The sequence below is a fragment of the Myotis yumanensis genome, unplaced genomic scaffold, assembly GCF_028538775.1.
Source record: "Myotis yumanensis isolate MYYU_CA2020_CCGP unplaced genomic scaffold, mMyoYum1.0.hap1 SCAF_6, whole genome shotgun sequence".
NCBI classification, from domain to species: Eukaryota; Metazoa; Chordata; class Mammalia; order Chiroptera; family Vespertilionidae; genus Myotis; species Myotis yumanensis.
Window position 1 is genome coordinate 85,973,954 of NW_027223757.1, and position 20,164 is coordinate 85,994,117.

The 20,164-nt window shown below is 58.5% G+C and overlaps 1 protein-coding gene across 1 annotated transcript in view; it reads right to left on the reverse strand.

Annotated features, from left to right (window-relative positions):
- FOXP4 (forkhead box P4) overlaps nucleotides 1-20,164 on the reverse strand; it is a 51,120-nt gene that overhangs the window by 8,459 nt on the left and 22,497 nt on the right. Inside the window, 8 exon segments of the mRNA XM_070418623.1 lie at nucleotides 667-754; nucleotides 1,500-1,604; nucleotides 1,861-1,952; nucleotides 1,955-2,076; nucleotides 2,226-2,373; nucleotides 3,877-3,963; nucleotides 4,473-4,595; nucleotides 10,579-10,674. Of these exon segments, the coding sequence (XP_070274724.1) occupies nucleotides 667-754; nucleotides 1,500-1,604; nucleotides 1,861-1,952; nucleotides 1,955-2,076; nucleotides 2,226-2,373; nucleotides 3,877-3,963; nucleotides 4,473-4,595; nucleotides 10,579-10,674 (861 nt within the window).

Here is a 20,164-nt window from a genome sequence, read left to right on the forward strand (position 1 = left end):
AAGTTCTGTGGCACTTGTGTGTGAGAGGGTCCTCGTGCACTGAATGGAGACACAGGGACGGATGAATGATTCATTCACCCCCATTCATAAGTTCAATAGATCTTTCACGGCAGGGCCCTCTGCTCTGTGCCCGAGGGAAACGGGTCAATATTGATTGGCTGCCTGGCGGCCTGGCCGGAGGAGCCTCTTGTGCTACGGAGCTCAGGCTCGAGAGCCAGGCTGGCGCAGTGCTAATCCCAGCTGTGCGGCCTGCTGCTGTGTGACGGGGGCGAGTTGCTTGGCCTCTCTGTGCCTGTAAAGTGGGGATAACAACAGTACCCACCACGCAAGCCTGTTTAGGGGACTGGGTTATCCAGGCAGCGCATTCAGGACGGCACAACGTCAGTGCTCCGTGTGCTAGCTAGGGATGTGATTTTCGTGTTTACAAGCCTGAGTCTCTTTTCTGGACCTCCCAGCAGAGGGGTCCCAGCCTGACTCTGGTTCACCCCTCAGAATCCAGCTGCCCACACCTCAGAACCATGGTAACTAGGGCCTAGAAAATAAAAGACGCTGACTCTGACCACGTGACCCTTCCGTAAGACTCCCCACACCCCGCCTGGAAAGCCGGTGCTGTGGGTAGGGAGGGCAGGAGCCCTAAGTCCGCGTCCCTCGCAGCCCCGGCCGCACCTGGATCTCCAGCTGCTGCACCACCTGCATCTGCACCCGGCACTGGGCCGTGCTCCGGTCGTCCAGGGCGTGCTCTGTGTTGAGGTGTCTTCAGGGGGGGAGGAGGGGGGAGAAGAGAGAGTTGGCCCTGGGCTTCCTGCTATCACCACCCTCCCAGCCCATCCTCCCAGCCCGCCCACAGCCTGGAAAGCAGACAGACCCAGAGATACAAAGAAGGGAAGGGGGTGGGGGGAAATGGGGCAGAGGAGGAAGCCGCCTTCTCATCACCCTCCTTTGATGTCTTTGCTAAAATCCCAGCTACAGAGAGATCTAATTGCAAATGAACTAATTAAGTAAACCTCTGACGAAGCGTGAAAACAATTTGTTTGACCCTGATGCTGCAAGGGTCTGGGAGACAGTGGAGTTAATCAGTCAGTGACAGAGCCTGGCACGGCTGTGGCAGCTGGCCGCCTGCTGCCAGCCGCCTGTCTGCCTCCTGCCCTGCCTGTCCACCGGCCAGGCCTGTCACTGGGCCATCACTCTTGGGGGCTGAAGCTGGGGGAGGTGGGGGGGGGAGTCCTCTCCTTCTCCCTCCCCCCGCCCCCCTGCTGGGCCATGCAGCCTGGGACAAGGTGGGGAGGCTGGGGATTCAGGCTGGGCAGGCGGGTAGGAGAGAAGAGGAGATATGTGATGAGGGCAGAGGAAGTAGGTCCCCCCCCGGGGGAGCACAGCAGGACAGCCGGTGGCTGAAGGCTGGGGGCACGCTGGGGGGAGGGACCCTGTGGAAAGGCTCCTTGGGAGGGGGAGGGCTGGGGGTGGGGGGGAGGCGGGAAGGAGAGCAGGGTGACACCTACTTGATAAACTGGCCCAGGTCTTCACACAGGGTCTCACAGCCAGGCCACTTGCACTCTCCATGTCCATAGAGAGGGTGGGAACCAGGGGTCTCCTCATGGGAGGAGCTGGGGAGGGGATGAAGGTGGTGGTCAGGGACCCTGAAGATGCCAGCAGCCCAGCCCCAGCTCCCCTGCTGGTGGCGTGTCTGTGCTTAACACAGGTTTCCCAGAAACCCAGCACAATTCTGTCCTGGGAGAGAGATACACTCCCAGGTCCCTGGGCGCCCCTCCCTCCCAGCCCCCACACTGTATGCCATCCCCGGGGGCCCGGGGGTGTCCCGGTCTGCAGCACCCCTCCCTAACGTCCCAATAGTCTCAATACCTGTCTCTCCGAGGTGTGAGCACAGTGGGCTGTCCGTTGGGCAAGGTGTGGTGGGAGAGCGGGGGTGAGACTTTGGGGGGGGGCGGCGAACGAGGGTAGCGGTGGTGGCCGTGCCAGTGAGGTCCAGCCCCTCCTGCTTGACACTGTCCTCAGCGGGCTGCCCGGGGGCACCCTCACCCTTCCACAGCTGGGGCAGGTCTGTTGGGCACACGGCTGCTGTGGGAGAGAGTGGGGAGAGGGCGCAGGGCCTCAGGGACACAGGAGCCTTTCCATCTCACCCCTGGGAGCCGGTGATGCCAGCCCTTGGGTGCACTGAGGGCTTCAGGCAGGGCTGAGGGGGGGGGTAGGGAGGGGGCGCCACTCACCTTGTGGAAGGGTCTGGAGGGGCCCCGAGGCTTGGCTGGGCTGCAGGCTGACCAGCCCCTGTCTCTGCAGGTTGAGCAGGTGCTGCTGCTGCAGCTGTTGCATTTGCAGGAGCTGCTGCTGGAAGGCCAGCTGCTTGTTCCCCAGTGCCTGGTGGGGGGCCCGAGGGGGTGCGCAGAGAGGGGTGCCATCAGCCTCTGGTGCACCGTCTGGCCCCCACCCCGAGGTCACCCCCTCCCAGGGCCTCTCAGCCCCCGGGGCTGTGGGTGCAGTGTCTGAGGCCGCGGCGTCTCTGCTCCCGGCCCAGCTTCCATAGGGCTGCATGCCTGCTCGCAGTAAACACACGCATGCACGCACGCACGCAGGCGCGCAAACACAGCCAGACCCAGCCGCGCAGCACGACGCCTCCCTGCTCCCGCCTCCCTCCTTCTGCTGCTGAGCGCCTGCTCCAGCTCCCGCACCGCAGCTGTGCACGCCTGCGGGGGGGGGGGGGGGGGGGGGGGGGGGGGGCGCTCTCATCACAATGATCGATGAGCCTGTCAGACTCCAGGGGCCACTCCTGCCTGGCAGGCACCCTTCCCACATGCCCGGGGTGCCCCCCTTCTGATCACGAGGAGGGGCCTTCTCCCCTCCACCTCCTCTCTGGCTTCTTAGATACTGAGAATCACGGAGTCTGACGGGACTTTGAAAGATCAGCATCAGCTGGTCAGTAGGACCCAGGCTCAGGGAACAGTCCTATCCCTGCTGCTGGGGGCACACGCAAGTGCTCTCTCGCTCTCTTCCCCCCTCAGAGTCAGTTTTTCACACAGGCACTGACAAGCCAGGCTGTCGGCAAGTGTTCCAAGCCCATCCGGGGTGCTTGGGAGGCAGGGACCGCTCCCCTGCCTGCCTGCCTGCCTGCCCTGGGGGTGGGGGCTGGCTGGGCAGTAAACCCAGCCTGGAGGTAATGCAGAGAATGCAGCAATTACAAGGCCCCTGAGGGGGGGCTGAAGCCTGGGGGACTGACTGGATGTCAGCAGGGCAGCCTTCCGGGAAGAGGCAGCTCAGAACCTGGTTGTGGTGTGGCCAGCAAGAGGGAGGCACATGTCTGGGACAAGGAGGACAGGGCAGCAGGGCCTGATATGGAAGCTCAGAAGGCCCTGGGGCCCAGACGGGGCAGGGGTGCAGGCTGGAGAGCTTGAAGGAGGGAGCAGAGCTGGCTCTTACAAGAAGGTACAGAAGTTGGGGTGGGGCTGGGTCTGGGGGGCAGGGGCAAGTGGTTTGCTGAGCAACTAAATGATTCTCAGGACCAGAGAGGAGGCCTCAGGTGCTGGGTCAAGAAAAGACAAGTGGGCAGGAAGAGGGCATGACAGCCAGGCAACTGGTCATGCATGTGGACCATGTGACACTTTTACATGTGTCTACATGCATGTGCAGAGACGACACAGGGCTGACTTCCTGTTCTCATTAACCAACAACGCAAGGCAGGGGGAGGACCGAGTGGGGATGAGGGGCGATGGAGAATTGTGAGCCCCTTCCCTGTTCCCCAGGCTTTTCCTGACTTTTCCACTGCGCCCACCAGGCACTTCTCTCGGAACACCTGGGGACTCCCCGCCTCTGGCCAGGACGGTCTGGGCTGCGGGTGATGGGCAGGGCCCTGCCCGAGCCCCTTACCTCTTTGGGTTGCTGCTTCCCAGCCTGCTGTTGGGTGAGGAGCTGCAAGTGGAGCTGTTCTTGCTGCTTCTTGTAATATTCCTGCAGCTGTGGGGTGGGAGGCGGGGGAGAGTGCATTAGCAGGGGCAGCGGGCTGCTGACCCCAGAGCAACCCCAGCCCAGTGGTGGCTCCTGCAGGCAGGAGTGGGGAGCCTTCCTGGGGCAGTGGGACCCGGGGCCCAGCAGGGAGACTTCTGCTGAGAGAGGCTCCGTGAGTGGGGAAGGGAGAGGGAAGTTTCATCCTGCACCGCCCAGCCCGCCCTGCCTCTGGGTGGGTCCCCTGAATAAGTCAGGGTGCTAGGAGCCAGAATGTTCCAGCACTTTGCCTTCCCAGGGGTTCTGGAGGCAGGTGGGCCAAGGCACTGCTCTCTGAGAGGCCTGACCTCTGACCTCCCCCACTGCCCTGGAGGAATGCAGATCAGTCCGGCCTGAGCAGTCTCTCTGGTTTCTGCCGCTAGGTGATGTTGGTAGTAAACAGACCTGGGGGGGGGGGGGGGGGGGGGGCGAGGGCACTGGCCTCCGCTTCTCAGCTGCCCTGGGGCTAGGGCTACACTCACCTGCTGGAGCATGAGCGCCTGTTGCTGCTGGAGCAAGGCCTGCAGCTGTGGGGGCGACAGGATCTGCTGCATCTGCTGTGGGGTGAGCATCTGCGGCGACATCATGGCCACCGACACAGGCACCTGTGGGATTCGGCCCTGTCAGCCTGCTCACCTCACCCCACTCCAAGGAGGGCAGGCACCCAGGCCCCACCCACAGTACGGCAGAGCGGCTCCAGAGGGAGATGCCACCCACTAGCTGGGTATCCGTGGACAGTGGCTGGCTCCCTGTTTCCTTGTTTGTGCAATGGAGGCGGCACAGCGCCTGCCTCGTAAGGTTGTCGCCGGACTAATGAGTTAACACTCGGAAGAAAGCTTGGCACCCCGGTGTGCGGACCACGGCTGCCTGGTAAACGCGCTAACTCAGGCGCAGGAAGATGAGACCCGCGACACGGTGGGTAGAACCCAGGCGTGGAAGGCCCAGCGCGCCACTCCCAGCTCTGCTCTCTCCTGTGACACTATGTAGGCCTGGCCAGGAGGGCAGGCTGCGGCCTGGGGAGGATTCAAACGGTGGCCCGCGTGGCAGGAGCCCTGGGCTCTGGCACATACACGGCACAGCCTCCAGCACACCTGTGCGGAGGGCACACACAGAGCCCAGAGGGCGCCATCCTCGGTGTATCGCAGTTTTGTCTTCAGCAGGTGGAAAGAAGCCCAGGCAGCGGTTAGGAGGCAGGCTCCTCCCGCGAGCTCTGCACTGAACTTGCTGTGTGACCCCCAGCAAGCCACTTGCCCTCTCTGGCGTGTCAGTCTCCTCAAATGTCAAACAGGGATTGGATTATACCAGGTGACTCCTTCCCGCCGGAACACGTCGGATTCTCAGAGTGGAGCAGCTTGCTGCCCCCTGCCCTGGGTGAGGCCTCCCTGGGAAGCCCAGAGAATCTAGCCACAGGGAAAGGTGCAGGGAAAAGCAGTAACGACATTCTTTTCCCAGCCCTACCTGCCCTAAACCCCCAGGCTGGTGGAGTCACAGCCAGGGAGGCCCAAGTTGCAGCACTGGCTTTTCTTAAAGCCGTTTCAGCAGGACCGGTGCCCTGCCGGCGAACTACCTCCCCATCACGCTGAAAGTGCCAAGACTCTTCTGTCTCCCACCCCCAGCCCTAGCAGAGGGCCCAGCACACAGCAGGTCCTCACTAGGGGTTTGCTCCCTGAGCTGAAATGCCTTTCCTGGCAGATTGCAGGCCCCTCTGCTAGCCTGTGGCGGGAAGGGAGCGGTATAGGGTGGCCCCGTCAGGGAGAGTCCTGCAGGGACCTGTCTTGGGCAACACATGACAGGTTAGGTTCCCAGGGGGCTCATGGCCCCTGTCACCTCCCCCTAGTCCCATGGGAGGGTCAGGGGAGGAGGGGTCGGTTCCTTTTGGGATCCCTGGGGCAGGGGTAGGACTCAGCCTCAAGCCACCAATTAGGGAATCCCCAAGCAGGGGAGCAACCAGGGGGTGCAGTCAATCAGGGGGCATGGGAAGTCCCGCTGCCCCCAGCTCGAGTGGCTGCGCCCAGCCCTGGGCTTTCCCCCTTCCCCAGGATGATCTCTGCAGACATCCCTGGAGAGGCACCACCTGCTCTTTAGCCAGGGCCATCCTGTGGGAAGGGAGGCTCCAGGGGAGTCTACAAAGGAGCCTTAAGCGGCAGGACGGGATGCAAGCCCAGGTCTGTGTACGCCACGGCTCCCGGGGCCTCCACATCCACACGGCCTGCCCCACCCTGGAGCAGGGCTTGAGGAGCACTGCAGAGACTGTGTGGAAACCGAACATCCGGGAGCTGAAGGCGGACGGGGCTGAGATCCCAAGGCCCATGTCCCTCCTCCCACTGTATCACGGGAGACTCCACAGCCAGGCTGCGGGGGTGCCCTGGTCCTCGCTCTCGGAGGGGCCTGGGGAGGGGCGGGCAGTGGCCCAGAGCCATCCCCCTGCAGAGCCAGCCCCTGTGTAACCCCGAGGCAGCTGGGCTGCTCACCTGGCCTTTCGTTCCCCCTCCCCTGGGACACGGTGGTATGGAGCTCAGAGCCCGAGAGCTCTGCGTCAGGTGACCTAGGTAGGTTCTGGTCTCTGACACAGACTGTCCTTTGAAATCACCAAGCCTCGCTTGCTCCGTCCTCTCCCTGGGATCTGGAACACCTGCCTGCCCCGCCTCACAGGACTGACTACACAAGAGGCTGTGGTTGACTGTGGATTAGGTGCCAGGCACTTGGCTAAGCCCTTAATGAGTAGGATCTCCCTGAATCTTCACAGCAACCCTGCCTGGGAGGAGGGTATCATCGTCATTACCATCTTACAGATGAGAAAACTGAGGCCTGGAGAAGTTAAACCACCTGCCCTGCCTCAAGGTACAAGGGCAGAAAGGGTAGGTAAAGGGGGTTTGTATGTCATTAAATTCTATACAATTGTAAAACCAATTACTTAAAAAAAACACATTCTGAATTTTCCTTTTTCCCTCTTTTCTGGTCTCCTTTCCCTCTCCCTTCTCCACTATTGCATTTAGGGACTCAACGGCCCCCGAGGGCGCTGGGTGGCCGGGGTCACAGGACAAACGCAATGAGCCTCCCATTCTCCTCACAGCGAGAGCTGCACCCAGCGGGGGAGGCTGAGAGCAGACACCCAGATCTTTCCAGGCACCAGGAGTGAGTCACGGCGAGCAGCACGCAAGAAAGGATGTGGCATTTCCCTCCTTGGGGCTTTCCTACATGGAGGCCGGGGAGTGGAAGGGATGACCTCGGAAGCCTCCCCAGGGCCTGCCGTCCTGCCACGTGGCTGAGCTGCTGGCTGGAGAGGTGGCTGCAGAGATAGTTCAGGATGGATTACCTTCTGCGTACTTGTGTCTAAGGTGGCCCAAGAGGGTCAAGAAAGGTCAGCAAGGCGGGTGCCACATACGGATCTCCTGAACTGGCTGACCCATCCACCTCCCGTCACGCCCCTTCGGGTTCTGAGCACTGAGTTGGAGCTCCCCTGGGTCCCCACTGACCACTCACCAGGCGAGGATGTGTCAGGACGGCCACTGTGGGCCAGTCAGCTCAGCAAAGCCGTGAGTCACAGGCTGGAGCGTGGCCAGGGTGGCTGCATGCTTACTAAAGCCTGGCAGTGGGACTCCGGGCTGGGCTGACTGCGGACAGCTGCCTCCAGCCTCACCCCCAGGGCCCTGCTCCCGCCAGAGCCCTCCACCGCCATGATCACAGTGTGCTGGGCTGGACACGTGATGGAGACACAGGGAAGCGCCTCTGGGGGGCTGGTGGTTGGGATGGATGCCATTTGGTGCCAATCAAGGACCCAAACTCAACCTTTGAAGTATGGGATCTGGGGTCCCTGGGTGATTGGAGACTAGGCCAGAGCTTAGTCTAGATCAGTGGTCGGCAAACTGTGGCTCGAGAGCCACATGCGGCTCTTTGGCCCCTTGAATGAGGCTCTTCCACAAAATACCGACTTCTGCGCATGGGCCATGAAGTTTCAATCACACTGTACGTGCACGCTCACATGTGTTATTTTGTGGAAGAGCCACACTCAAGGGGCCAAAGAGCCACATGTGGCTTGCGAGCCACGGTTTGCCGACCACGGGTCTAGGTTAAATTCCCCTGCATATGACCAGAAGGAAGTCCTCAGACTAGCTCTGGGCTGAATTACCACAAAAAAGATGATGGTGGGACAGAAGAACTTCTAGAAATGCCAGGAGGGTGAGCCTTAGGGGGCTGAGAGGATGAGACAAGGCTGGCAGAGCTGGGGGACCTGGCCTTGGCCGCCCGTCTGCCCAAACTCCCAGCTACCTGTGCTGCCCCCTGAGACTGACCTCTCCCTGCCTGGCATCCAGGCCTGGGCACGAGCTGGAGCTGGAGACCTAATATGGTTTTGGAAACTTGTCTGAAGGTGGCCTGGGAGAGGGCTGGTGGGCGTGGCTGGGAGGGGAGGTGCGCAGGAGACCCCACCTTGAGTTGGGGAGCAGGACAGTGTCCGGTGGAGCTGGGAGAGGGGCTGCCATGGACCTCCCTTCATCACCCTTCATTTCAGTCAAGCTCCAAACCAGCAAAATGCATGTTTCTACTCACTCTCCCCTAATCCCCCACAGAAAAGCTATTTCTAGGCCCTGGACCCCACAGGGAACAGAAGCCCCACCTCCTTAGAGATTGTGAACCTGGAAGGCATCAGGGTTGGAGGAGGAGCAGGATCAACAGCCAGGGCTCCAGGCTCCTGGGGAAGTTCAGACACGGCCCAAGAACGGCCACACCCTGCGCCCAGAGAATCCTCCGGCAAGGGCTCCGTCCCTGTGGACTGTTGGCGTTACTGCTGTGCTAAGCACCCGGCAGTGTCACCGTGTAGGCACTGAAGTGTGGGTTCTGGAGCTAGTTGTTTGTGTTCAAACCCTGGCTCTGCCCCTTATTAGCTGTGTGACGTTGGGCAAGTTACTTAACTTCTCTGGGCCCCAGTTTCCAGGCTAATACAACATCTACCTCATGGGATTGTGAGGATAAATGGGATGATACTTATAAAGCACGCTGTGTCTGCCCCAGGGTAAGCCTCTGTAGGTATCAGTTGCTGGTTTAGGAAGTACTATGTGCTTGTTGAATGAGTGAACTGACCCATCATTGGGAGCAAGAAGGCAAGAGAGAAGGCCCGAGAATCATTTCACCTGTCCCTCTGACCAAAGCCTCTGCTTCTCATTCTAGGACATCCAGGGATCTCTCTCATTTTAGGGAGGGGGGTCACCCAAGGGAAATGCCAGAAACCCCCCTTTTCTCATTATTTCAGCTCTCCTACTCCTACACTGCAAAGTCCTCCCTGCACCCGACCTCAGTCGCTCCCACTCGAGGGAAACTCCGCCTTTCTCAGCCAGCCCTTCTGGTTGGGGGAACATTCCTATTCTCTAGCTACCCTTCCTTGTTCTCAGAAGGGGTATGAGCTGGGCCCAAGGTGGGGAGGATTAAGAACAACCACTTCAGACCTTGGGAGTCGGGGAGGGGGGCGTCCCTAATTCAGAGAGACCTAGTCCTGACACCACCCAGGCCTGAGAGCTTTTCCTCCCCAGCCACCCAGCCAGTACCCCTCTTTGCCCAACTCCTCCCCCTTGAGGGCAGTCTCGTCAGGTTGAAGACTTTTAAAACAGGGCCCAGCTAAGGCCCCACAACTGTCAGGCACACTGAACTTCTTCAAAGCACTTTCTGAACACTAACTTGTTTTACATAAAACCCAGTCCTGGGTCCTTCTCCCGGCACCCTGCACCCCATCCTCCATCCTGCCCCCCTCACTTCCCTCCTTCCCTCAGCACCCCGCCCCCCAGACTCCAGAGCTGCGTGCTCAGGATCGAGTTCAGCCTTCCTCCCTTAGATAAACTTCCTTTCAAAGCCCCGCTTAATCCTCTCCCCAATTCCAAGCCTCCCCCGCTGCTGTGGGGAGGGGTGGGGGGAGCGAAAAAGCTTGGTTGCTGGGCGGGGGGCGGGGTGGGGGGGTTGGAGACCAGGCTGCCCGAGCAGTGACCCACCCCGAATCAGACGGCGAGATTCTCCCAAGTTCTTTGTGACACAAAAGGTAAACAGAAGGCCTGGCTTACCCCCGCCCACCCTCAACAGACCTCCCCTCCCCCACCCAGCCAGATGGGCCAGCAGGTTGGGGGAAGGGAGAGGGGGGAAAGGGCAGATTGTGCAAAGGAAAACAAAAGAGACAGAGAGACATCAAGAGACAGGAAACACGGGGAGACTGAGAGAACTGGTGGGTGAGAGATTAGGGGGGAGACGTGGTGACCTCAGCAACTGAGAGAGCCTGGGAAGGGAGTAGCAACGGACAGGCCGAGTGACCACACCGAGATGGAGAAAACAGAAACCTGAGCAGTGACCCTGAGGCCAAGGGAGAGGAAGCCTGCACAGAGGGACAGAGACAGATCTGGACGCAGGCTCACACGCAGACAAGAGGCCAAGCAGAGGCAGGCCTGGGATCAGGTGGAGGTGAGACAGAAAGTGCAAGTTTCTTCACGCTGCCTAGCATTTCCCTCGGGGCAGCTGCCACTTGCTGGCCTTGTTTGTCAAGCCCACCCTCTGACCTGGCCCCAGCCCAGCCCTGCCCGGCCCTGCCCAGAGGGATGCCCTCCTCCTCACCTGCACCGCAGAGGCTGACTGCTTGCTGTCATTGTTCCCAGGGGAGCTCAGGCCCGAGGCTTGCTGCAGCAGGAACTGCCGGGCTACCTGGAGAGCCTGCAAGACAGGGCGAGTGAGTGTGCCCGACCTGCGCTGTGGGCTGCAGGTCCCTTCGGTCCGGTCCGTGGGACCCAGGATACAGGGAGAGTGCGGGGTAGTAAAGGGCAGGAGGTCAGGGTAAGGTCAGAGTCTTGGGGGTGAGAGAGAGAGAGGCACGCGGGGTCCACTTGGGCTTGGGGGTAAGTATACAGATAGGAGTCACCGAGGGATCCAAGCCTGCAGGGACTCACTCTGGGAGCTGGTGAGGTTTGCTGTCCTCGTGGTCAAACAAGGGGGTAGATCAGGGCATGAATCATAGGTACTATCTGTTAAGCACCTACTACGCGTCAGGCACTTCACAGGTGTCTGGAGGTAAACTATTAACTTCAAGTTCTTCTGGCTGGACTAATAAGCAAATTAACACCAGGCAGATTAGCAGGAGAAAAACATTACAGTTTAATAACACGTATGTTCCCTGTATCAGGGGAGAGACCCAGAAACAGTAACTCGCCATCACCTTCAATACCTCCTTCAGCTAAGGACAAAAGGCGATGTTGGGGGTGGAGTCAGTTAGGAGGCTACCAGGAAAAGCACAGTGAACAGGGGAAGGTGGCTGCGCAGACTGAAGCCCAGGCCTTCTCTCCTGACAGTGAGGGCAGGCCTGGTGCAGCGAGGGACGCATCCTCACAAAGGGAGATGCCCTCACAGGTGCACAAGGCCTCACAGACGGTACTTGGTTTTCAGAACTTCTCCCGGGGCTGCTGTTTCTTAAAGTGAACCAGCCTAAAGTAATCAATATGCCAAAGTGGCATATTCTGGAGCGGCGCACTCTGCTCTCCGTCACAGGCAAGCTTGCATTTAATTCTCTTCTGCGAGGCTGTGAGGTAGGGATATCGGATCAGCCCTATTTTGCAGATGAGGCAACAGTCTCCAGGAGGTTAAGGAACCTGCCCAAGATCACACAGCTAGGAGGTGTCAGACAGGACTGGAGGCCAGGAGGCCTGGCTCCAAGACCAACTGTCTTCCTATGTGCTGGGTCCAGGGGCCAAGGGGGTAGCATTCACTTGGGTCAGAACCCCCTGCTTTCTGAGTCCAGGGGGTCTAGGTGCAGGGCCTCAGGGCACTGAGGGAATTCAAGTCCTGAAGTGGGTTTTGAAATGCCAGTGAGTTACACTGACTGTGGTCAGCGCTTGGAGGCCATGGTGGCTTGTGGACTCTGAGCCAGCAGAGTCGCGGGCGTGGGAAGTGTGTGGCATTTACAGGAGGAGCAGCTCAGCCAGTCGTGGGCCTGGGACATGGGCGGAAGGGCTCTGAGAGGTCAGGTGGCAGAGCGAGGGGTCAGGGAGAAGTTCTTCGTAAGGTCAGCGAGGCCCTGCATCCCCCCACTCCCGGGTCAGTGGGGTCTCAGAGGCAAGGGATTGGGGACCTGTCCCAAATCGCATTCCAGGAGCACAAAGCCTGTCTGCCTCCTGGGGAGCCAGAGCTGCTGTGTCAGGCAGACCTGGGTTAGAATCCCAGTGCGATTAGCAGTGGTGTAACCTTGGACAAGTTGTTCCATTTCTGCGTTTCAGTCTCCTGCTCTGCAAAACTGGGACACTGCCCAGCTCGGAAGTGCGAGGGGAATTAAAGGACTGCTTTCCTTTGTTGGCATTCGCCAAGCGTCTGCCCCTTCCCTTCTCATGAATCTCTCAGTTCCCTCCCTCACCGCCTTCAGCCTCTCCCACACAGTCTCGTGCCCAGCGCACCTCTTCACTGACACGTGCCCACCTGTGGCTCACTCACCCCTGCGCGCACACACACACACACACACACACCTGTCTGTCCTCACTCTCCTACCCCAGCACTAGCACCAGCAGACAAGACCCTGAGGGGGACAGGGACACACGCGTATGCACAGGCCCCTCCGCGAACACTTCCCTGGCGGCTGCTGTGCACCAAGCACATGTACACCCCCTCGCAGCCTTTCATCCTGCAGCCAGCGCAGAGCCTCCCCCGAGGCTGAACCCAGTTTACCTTAGGATGGCATCAAAATACACTGGTGTATCTATGGGGATGTGTCCCCCAGCAAACCTGGGGTTCAGACAGGCCTGCTCCTCAACTGCCCCCCAGATCCGGCCTCCCGCACCTGTCTCTTCCCTGGACCTCACACCGGGGCTCGTGGCCTGGGGTTTGTTCTCTTCCAGAGTCACTTCTGAAAGTGGAAGTCTGACCATCGGGGGGCAAAGGCTCCCTGAGGCTGTGAAAAGGGGTTCGGGCAGGGCAGGGAGGGGGAAGGGAGGGGCCACGGATCATCAGGAAGGAGCCCCTGCCCCTGCAGGCCTTGCTGTTAGACCCCTCCAGCTCTAATGCCATAGGTTGGACAAATGCTCTTTGTCCTCCAAAGGTGGAGGGTAGAGGGGTCCAGGGACAAGGCGGGGGAAGAGGATGGCTCAGAGGAGCTCCCAGGAAGTCCGGGCACCCCGGTCCGGGGAGGGGTTCCCAGGGGAAGTTGGGGGGAGACTCACTCGGTCTCCTGGTAGGGGGAGTGGCCAGGGAGTTGGATTTACTCCCCACTGACTCTCTTACTCTGTGGTCCCCTGGAGCATGAAATTACAAGATTTACAGGAAAAAATGACATAGGCTTGCAATCTCATTCCTGCGAGCCGGCCCTGTGACAGGCCCTTCACCCCCGCTCCGGCCCCCTCGCACTCGGGGCCTTTCTTCCCCAGGCCTCCCATTTAGACCGAGGCCTGGCCAAGGGGGTCCCTCCTGACTTCTCCCTCTTCCTTCCCATTTACTGAGCGCCAGCTGTGTGCCAGGGACCATGCTAGACGCTGGAGACAGACACAGCACATGGCCCAGCCCAGGGCTGCCAGCTGGGTGCTGTGACGACAGCTGCCTGTCAGAGACTGAAGTGGAGGTGGCCCCGGGACCAGAGCCCAGAGAAGGCCTCTGCCTGGGGAAGCCTGGGGAGGTGGCGTGGCGGCACTGGCCGGAGTCCTGGAGGGTGTCCCGAGCACAGTGACCCGCACACCGCAGAGGAGAGTGACCCTGCGAGTCGGGGGACCTAGCCATTCCCGGGGGCAGAACGTCGAGTTGTGTTGGGGGCAGTAGTAGGAGAGGCCCTCAGGTCATCAGGGCCGGAACTCCTCCAGACATTTCACTCATTCATTCTTTCCTTCCTTCCTTCACTCATGTTCATGGCCCCCCTGCGATTGGAGGTGGCGAGGCGATGGTGACCTACACAAGGTGATGTGTGTAATGCGTCCTGACCCAGGTTAGGGTGATTTGGATACCACCTAAACATCACCTGCAGGCACCCAGGGGGTCATGGGCAGACACTGGGCTTAGGTCCAAGCTGCCTTCCCTTGGTGGCTGGGGCATGTCATTGCTGGCTCAGGGCACCCACTACTGCTCCACTTCTGCCACTGTCCTCAGCACATGCCCAGACCTCCACCAGGACGCCCTCCTCCAGGCAGCCACCCGGGGGATCCGTAGGACTGAGATTCTGTAAAACACTACCTGAGTCACACCCACCCTGATGCACAGGGGTCGGCGTCCACACTGGCTCCTGGCACTGGGGTCTGATTCGTCACTGGCCTGCCCACCTCCCAGGGATGTGGGAAATGAAGGCCCGCCCGCCCCTAACAGACCCAGCCCCACTTTCCCCACCTTTTTTTTTTTTTTTAAATCCTCACTCAAGGATATTTTTTCACTGATTTTAGAGAGAGTGGAAAAGAGAGGGAAAGACAGAGAGAAACATCGATGAAACACATCAATTGGCTGCTTCCCACACGTTCCCTGACCAGGGCCAGGGCTGGGCCAGGGAGGAGCCTGAAACCATACGTGCCCTTGACTGGAATCCAACCTGGGACCCTTCGGTCTGCAGGCCAACACGCTATCCACCGAGTCAAACCGCTAGGGTCAGCCCCACTGCCTCTGATGATGCCAACCTGGGTGCAGCCTCCCTGAAGCACAGGTGTCCGCTGTATCTGTGAGCCCCAGGCTCCAGCGCACGGCAGAAACGCTGGTGAAAGTCACTTTAGTCCAGGCTGAACGTGGGAGGCAGGCACAGGCTGACACGGAGCTTAGGAGCTGGCATCTGGACAGTGCCTGGTGGTTTCAAAGCCCTTCTACGAACATTTAGCTGAAGCTCCACAGCCTTGAGCTGGGCAGGGCAGGTGTCACTGTCTCCCCTGCAGACACGGAAACTGAAACCCAAGGTCCCGCCGCCAGGAAGCAGAGTCCAAACACCTCTGCCTGCCCAGCCCCCACACCCAGAGGGGCCCTGGGATCTCCTGTAGTCAGTCTGGTGAGGCCTGAGACTCGGCCTCCCCTCCCCCAGCCAGGCTAGTGTTGCAGCGGTCTGGGTGTGAAGGGCAGGAGAAGCTGGTTGAGGTGGGGAGGGAAGACCAAGAAAAGAATCTCTAACAGTGGTTCTCAACCTTCTGGCCCTTTAAGTACAGTTCCTCATGTTGTGACCCAACCATAAAATTATTTTCGTTGCTACTTCATAACTGTAATGTTGCTACTGTTATGAATCGTCATGTAAATATCTGATATGCAGGATGGTCTTAGGCGACCCCTGTGAAAGGGTCGTTCGACCGCCAAAGGGGTCGTGACCCACAGGTTGAGAACCGCTGCTCTAGGAGCAAGGGGGGCTCGGTTTCCCTTCCCTGGGGCCATGGATACCGGGAGATGGCATCGGGCGGGAAGAGGCATTTAGAATGCCACACCAGGGAGAAGCCATGGTGGAAAATCTGGGGAAAAGGAGGAAGAGGGGGCTCAGGGCAGAAACTGGAGCCATGGCCCTGGCAAGGTAGTTCAGTTGGTGAGAGCTTTGTCCCCATATGCCAAGGTGATGGGTTCAATCCCGGGTCAGGGCACATACAAGCATCAACCAATGAGCGCATAAATAAGTGGGACAACAAATTTGTTTCTCTCTCAAATCAGTAAGTAAAAAAGAAAAAGATAAGAAACTGGGAGCCATTTGGCCTCTTAAACCTCATTTTTCTCCTGCCTCCACCCGCTGCACTGCAAGCCAAATGCCCAGTTCTGTGGCGTGGGGAGTAAGCTCTAGTGTCCCCCTAGGGAGGCAGGATGGTCTATTGCAGTGGTTCTCAACCTTCCTAATGCCACAACCCTTGAATACAGCTCCTCATGTGGTGGTGACCCCCAACCATAAAATTATTTTCGTTGCTACTTCATAACTGTAATTTTGCTACTATTATGAATCGTAATGTAAATATCTGATATGCAGGATGTATTTTCATTGTTACAAATTGAACATAATTAAAGCATAGTGATTAATCACAAAAACAATATGTAATATATATGTGTTTTCCGATGGTCTTAGGCGACCCCTGTGAAAGGGTCGTTCGACCCCCAAAGGGGTCGAGACCCACAGGTTGAGAACCGCTGGTCTATCGGGTGCATGGACCCCGGTCAGAGATCTGCACCCAGATCCTGGCTCCCCCACATACTGAGTGACCTTGGCTAAGTCACTTGTCCTCTCTGAGCCCCCACTCTTGCTCTGCCACGTAGGGATAAGCCTGTACTTAGCGCACAGGGCTGCTGTAAAGAGTATATGAGACAATGAACGTGGAGTACCTAGCACAGTGCCTGGCACCCAGCGGTCCCGAACGGACGGACGTTAACTTATTGTCACTTAATTTATCTTTTGCCTTCCCAGGCAGCTCCTGGTCATTTGTCCTCTGCCACCCTGAAGGACTAGCTAACCAAACCCGCTCCCAGCCTACGCCACCCCCATTTCCCCTCAAGCTAAGAACTCCGTCTCGCTAATGAAGCTGAACTCTCCTCCCCCCATCGCCCATTCAGAAGTCATTAGCAGGATCTCCACAATTAGGAACAAATGGCTTATAACGGATGGCATCCAGGGAGGGCGGCTGGGATGGAAGGGAACGGAGCTAGAGCTTTGAGGGCCACAGGGAGCTGCCATGAAAAGAAAAACAAGTGTTGAGACAGGAGGGTCTGTCATCTCCAGTAGGAGACCACCCCCTCATTTCTGCCTCTGAGAATTCGGGAAGGGGGGGCGGGCAGGCAGCTCTCTGCGGAAGCCAGGTGCAGGGCTGATCGCGAGGCTGAAGGATTGCGGCTCTGTGCTGGGTCCCAGTCCCACTACTCGTGTGTTTAGGAGGGTGGGAGGCGGCTGGTGCTCACGGAGACAGGCTTGAAGGGCTGAGCTCTGAGAATGGAGAGGCAGAAGCACAAACCGCAGCCTGGAGAGCTGGAAGCGTTGGAGGGCCAGTGTTGCCCAAACCGCTGGTCATGATCGAATGGTGGGTCGTCATATCAATGTAGTGGGTCAAAAAATGAGGGGGAAATACACATACACATATACTTTTTAAAAATTAGAGTTACTGGGTGAGCATGAACATTGTTTCGTGACAATGTGTGTGCTGGGCGTCCGAGTAAAACGTAGTTCTCACTGTAGATCTCAAGCAAAAAGGTTTACGAAGCACTGACCTAGCTCCCGTGACAGACGAGGAAATGGACGGCCAGGGCAGTGACATGCCCGGAGTCACACAGCGGCAGACACAGGCCCTGGACCCCCTGGGTCCGACATGGGGCTCTGCAGCCAAGAGCTGGCCAGACAGGATGGCGGACCCCCTCCCGCCCCCCAACAAATTCTGGTTTAATTTGGAGTGTGGTGAGGCGTAGCCAAAATAAACAAACCCCAAACACTTCTTTTGTCTGCACCCAGCTAACTTTGGCAAAATTGGGATCTAATTGTCTTGATAATTTCAACTGGGGTCTGGCTAGATTTAGGGGAGGGGGCATCATCAGGGAGGTGTTTGGGGTGCTGGCCCATCCCAAACCTGTCCCCCCAGGGCCACAGTATAACATTCTATTCACTTATCAGTCACTCAGCAAATATTTATGAAGCCCCAGAGGGCACTGGTCCTAGACACTGTGGGCTCATGGTGTTTGCTTTAAGGGGCTCCATTCTCATGGGGTGAGGCAGACACTAACAGGGAAGCAAGCGAGCCATGAGATGGTGGTGCGCGGTACAGAGGCTGGTGGCTCCTGGGTTGTGTGGCCAGGGAAGGCCTCTGTGAGGAGCCATTGAGAATGAGGAGGCAACTCTCCCAGGAGAGTGTGCGCGGTGCAGGGAGGAGCTGGTGCAAGTCCTGAGGTGGAATGAGCTTGGAGGTGCCTCATGCACGGTCAGTGTGGCTGAGCCCAACGGCCTGAGAGAAAGTCCCAGAGATGAGCAGGGGCCAGATCACACAGGGACAATGGTGTGTTTTTTTTAATCCTCACCCAAGGACGTGCCTACAGAGAGGAAGGAAGGGAAGAAGAGAAAGAGAGAAACTTCGGCTGCCCCCCCCCACCCCCCAAGTGCCCCGACCGACCGACTGGGGATCGAACCCGAAACCCAGGCATATGCCCTGACCAGGAATAGAACTGGCGACCTTTCAGGGCACAGGACGATGCTCGATTAACGGAGCTACTCTGGCCAGGCAGGGACAATGGTTTTTTATTTAATTCTACACTTGAGGAAAAATTGCTGGAGGATTTTAAGCAAGCGAATATAAGGAACTAAGGAAGTGATAGAATTTCCTAACCTGCAGTTAGTAAACAGTCGGTGCCTAATAAGTACTTGGTGATCTGAATTAAACAAGAAACATCTCTCCATTCACTCACTGAAATGCAACTCCTCCAGGGAACAGAGAGTGGAGGGAACCAGAGTAGAGGCAAGGGGCGCGGGGAGGAAGGTCAGAGGTCAGTAGTCCCAACCAGGAAGGGTACTGACCATGGGGAGACCCAGGTCCTCCACCAGCCAGGCTTTGTCCTCCAGCAAAGAGACATAAAAATGAAATTACACAGAGGAGGGGGGCAGAGAGTGGGGGAGTGCAGACCATAAAACCCCCGAAGTGATTCTACACCTTTTTCCCTTGGAAAAAAAAAAAAGCTTTTTGGAAAAGGCTGTAAATTTTTTTTACACCAACCTCGTAAAAATGACATTGGCGCATTCTCAAATTAGAACCATTAAAATGAAAACCAGCAACGCACAGACACCGACAGGCCCACGTGGGTGGGAGAGGCAGGTCTGGGTGCAGCCTGCTTGCGGGGCCCCTTCCCCACCAGGCCCCGGAACGCCTCCTTGGGCAGGGCCGTGCCTCTGCCGCCGGGAGATGAGAACACACCATGGACCCCACGGCACTGAAAGGGGGAGGGCGCTCCTCCGAGAGGCCCCTTTTCCCTCTCCCTGCCCTGCGCCCCCAGTGGGGGCCTTAGCACCCGGGGCGACCAGGGGGGCCCATGCAGCTCCTCTGGGCCGAGACCAGCTGGTGTGGGTGCTGGAAGAGGCAGGGCCTGAGTGTGGGCGGTGGTGGCAGGGAGCCCTGCACCCCCAGATGGTGCTGTCTGTGGAGTCCTCAGGAAGTGGGGTGTAAGGAAGTCTGGGTTCAGAGCCACCATGAGCCCGGCTCCTGCCCTCACACTGGCCACTTCTGCAGGGGTAGGGTTTGGAGTGGGGCTGTGGGGGACACGCCATTCCCTTCTCAGAATAGAGGTGCTCCCCTAGGAGAAAACGACCCGCTGAAAGGGTGCTTTCGAGTGCGGTCCTCCCCAGGTCAACCTTCGCCCTCAGAAGGGAAACATCCATCCCCCCTTCCCCGGCCCCAAACTCCTGACATTAAGGATAAAAAACATCGGCATGAAAGGGGGTGAGGGAGGAGAGAAAAGTCATACCGGAAGGGAGGCCGGTAGAGTGGTTGACTTTTCTGGTCCCAAAAGAGCAGGGGCCTGGGAACCCTTTCCCAGCCTTGGGCCCTCTCCTCTATCCGCCCCCTCACTGGAGCTCCCTCCTAGGGGGACCTCCCTTTTCCTTGGACTGGGAGGCAGACACAGGAAACAGTGGCCATTGGCTGAGTAACCCAGGATGGTACAAGGGGGGTGGTCCTCTCGAAGCCCAGCCCCTCACTCACCTGTCCCCTATTCCCCCCTATTCTTTCTAAGCATGACCCTGCAGCTGCCCAGAGGGTAGGGGACTTCACGGACATGAAGTTTCTGATCTCCCCTCTGGGGAGTCTGGGCCCCAACACTCCCTCCAGGCCCTCAGCACCTCCTGGGGAAGGGACTCATTCCATGGGAAGGAAAGAAAAGGAAAGGTGTAGGACCACATTCGAAAGAGCAGCATCTGGCATGTGGGTGGGAGTCCCACAAACTGAAAAAGTGGGCCCCAGACCTAAAAAGACAACTGTAGACAGTGTGTGTGAGGTGGGGGGAGCTAATTCACCTCTGAGGCCTCCCCTTCCCACCCCACCCCCCTAAGTAGCTTGGGCAGAGGAGAGCCAGATGGAGAAGGAAAACAGAAATCTCTTCCATTCTTCGTTTCCCCCCTGCCCAATTCCCTGACACCCCCCATCTCTTTGGAGGGGGTGAGTTAAAAGCCCATTAAAGTGCAGCTCTCCCCCCCAACCCCAACCCTTTTGAATCTCCCCACAGGATGTGCACAGGGTGGGATTTGGCCCCGGTTGCCACAGCAACTGCAGTGGGAGTT